The sequence below is a fragment of the Stegastes partitus genome, unplaced genomic scaffold (genome assembly GCF_000690725.1).
Source record: "Stegastes partitus isolate 25-593 unplaced genomic scaffold, Stegastes_partitus-1.0.2 Scaffold2005, whole genome shotgun sequence".
Classification (NCBI taxonomy): Eukaryota; Metazoa; Chordata; class Actinopteri; family Pomacentridae; genus Stegastes; species Stegastes partitus.
Genome location: NW_007579736.1, coordinates 83,234 through 85,444, shown reverse-complemented (window position 1 = coordinate 85,444; position 2,211 = coordinate 83,234). Strand labels below are relative to the sequence as shown.

General features: G+C 43.4%; 1 protein-coding gene across 1 annotated transcript in view; it reads right to left on the bottom strand.

The window, feature by feature from the left end:
- LOC103373532 (cytochrome P450 2J6-like) overlaps positions 1-2,211 on the bottom strand; it is a 9,358-nt gene that overhangs the window by 2,997 nt on the left and 4,150 nt on the right. The window contains exons 3-5 of the mRNA XM_008303434.1: positions 1,939-2,099; positions 1,444-1,620; positions 1,207-1,345 (exon numbers count right to left, since the gene is read on the bottom strand). Coding sequence (XP_008301656.1) covers positions 1,207-1,345; positions 1,444-1,620; positions 1,939-2,099 — 477 coding nt within the window. The remainder of the gene's footprint in view (positions 1-1,206; positions 1,346-1,443; positions 1,621-1,938; positions 2,100-2,211) is intronic.

Here is a 2,211-nt window from a genome sequence, read left to right as displayed (position 1 = left end):
CATTGAGCTCCAAGTTGTTGTGACTACAACAGATCACCACAGTGTCAATCTTCCATCTGTAGGCTGATTCATCCCCCCAGACATGAGTCCAAGGAGGGTGGTGCTGTCTGCAAACTTCAGGACTTTGATAGACTGATGACTGAAAGTTGGCTATTGGTTGAAAAGGGTATTTCAAAAAGTTCTTGGCCTCATCAAACATGTAGGAAGAGAGTAAAGAGATTGTTCTTGCATTATTTTTCAACATAGTCTCCTTCAACTTCAATGCAGTAGGTCCACCAGTGTTCAAGCTTTGCTATCCCTTTGAGAAAGACAGTCACAACTTGAGCCTCCAGCTACTCCTAAACAGCATGCACGACCTCATCATCACTCTAAAAATGACAACCATACAAGGGAGATTTCAGTTGGGGAACCAGATGCAGGTGAGTACGTTTCATTGGACGGCAGTTCAAAGCCATTTGGCTGCATCTGCCACCTGTGCTGTGTGGATGAACACATTGTCCTGGAGCGACAGTACACCTGTGGTGATTGTGTTGTGTTTAACTGCATTTTGTATTTGCTGGCAGGTTTTGGATGTGGAGAGATTGTGTGTGTTTTAAGTTCTCAGGCTGGGCGGGGCATAGCTGCAGCTCATCATCTTCGTTATGTGCTGGATAAAGCCTCCGTTCCATCTGTGCTTCAGTGCCAGATGGCTGCCAACTCCACGAGTGGTACATTCGGCCGCTAGCTTGAGTACATGTATTGTCTCGCTAGTATTTTTGAGTTCACGAGTAACCATGTGTTTCTTTATTCTCCAGCGCCTCCATCCCACTACGCCAGCCTTTGTTCACCTCCGCGGATTCACGAGCTTGGATCTCCTCTTGGCTTGAGCGCCAGCACGAAAAGATCACAGCACGAGCACCGGCACGGGAGTCAGCTCAGGAGATTGCCGCACCGACACCTGCACGGGAAATCACCCCTCACCACGACGACCAGCACACCTGCTCCGGATACTCTCACCTACCTCCCGGTGCCCCACACTCCCTGGTTTCCCTGAATAAAACCTGTTAATCCTTCACCCTGCTTCCTCTTTGTTTTGGGTCCCATACACACACCTTTTGGCCATAGGCCATAACAACACCACCTCAAAACTTTCCAATTTCCACTATAAAGTCATAGCAAGATGCTTACAAAAGATGCAGCCATAGCAGATATTACTTGTACACTCACTCTGTATGTCAGGGTAGTTGATCATGTACAGCAGCCCCCAGCGTAAAGTAGTGGAAGTAGTTTCAGTTCCAGCACCAAACAGGTCCAGAGTGCAATAACACAAATTGTCGAGATCAAAACCAGCTTCTTTGTCCTCCTTCTATTAGTGGCACAAGAGACAGACAAGTGAGTCAGTTGACAAACTTCATTGGAATGGCACAAAGAACAAACATATTACAAACACAGTGAAACACTCACATCTCCCATTTCAATAAGAAAGGAGTCGATGTAGTCTCTTGGTGATGAGGGGTCGAGGGTTTCTCTGTGTTCTTTGATCTTGATTTTTACGAAGTCAATGTTCTCGTTGATCAGAGTGAATATCTTCTGATGAGGTCCAGGCAGTCGCTTCATCAGCCAGGGTATTGTGTTGTAAATCTACAGAGCAGGTCAGGAAGAAGTCATAATATCATCTGTCAGACAAGAGAGTTCTGTCTCATTAAATCATTTTCAGTAAATTCAGTTTATTCAACACTTTCGATGCAACACTCTAAGAACTTGTTGCTAATAATATTGTTGTACTTTTTAAACAAGAGCATTGTGAGTGCAGTATTTTTTCATGTAATAGAGTGTTTTTACATTTTTGTATTTGTTCAATTTGTGGTGGAATGCATTTACATTGTTGTTATTAAAATGTACAATTGACTTCTGTGTTCTACATAAATCCAGATTGAAATAACATAATTAGATGCTCACCTGCACCAACATATTTCCCTGCAAGCGCACTATCTCATCGAAGTTATCCAGAATACTCTGCTGCTCCTTATCAGTGTACTCGAACCGATGCCCAAACACCAAACAGCAGATGATGTTGGACACAGCTTTATTTATAGGTTTCTGGCAGTTGAAAGCCTTGTCTGTAAAAAAAAGGGGAAAATCTTGAGAAGACACAGAAACTTAAAAACAACAACAAAAATTCTAAAAGAAAACAACACGTTCTTAGACCTGTGCACATCAGCGTAATGACAT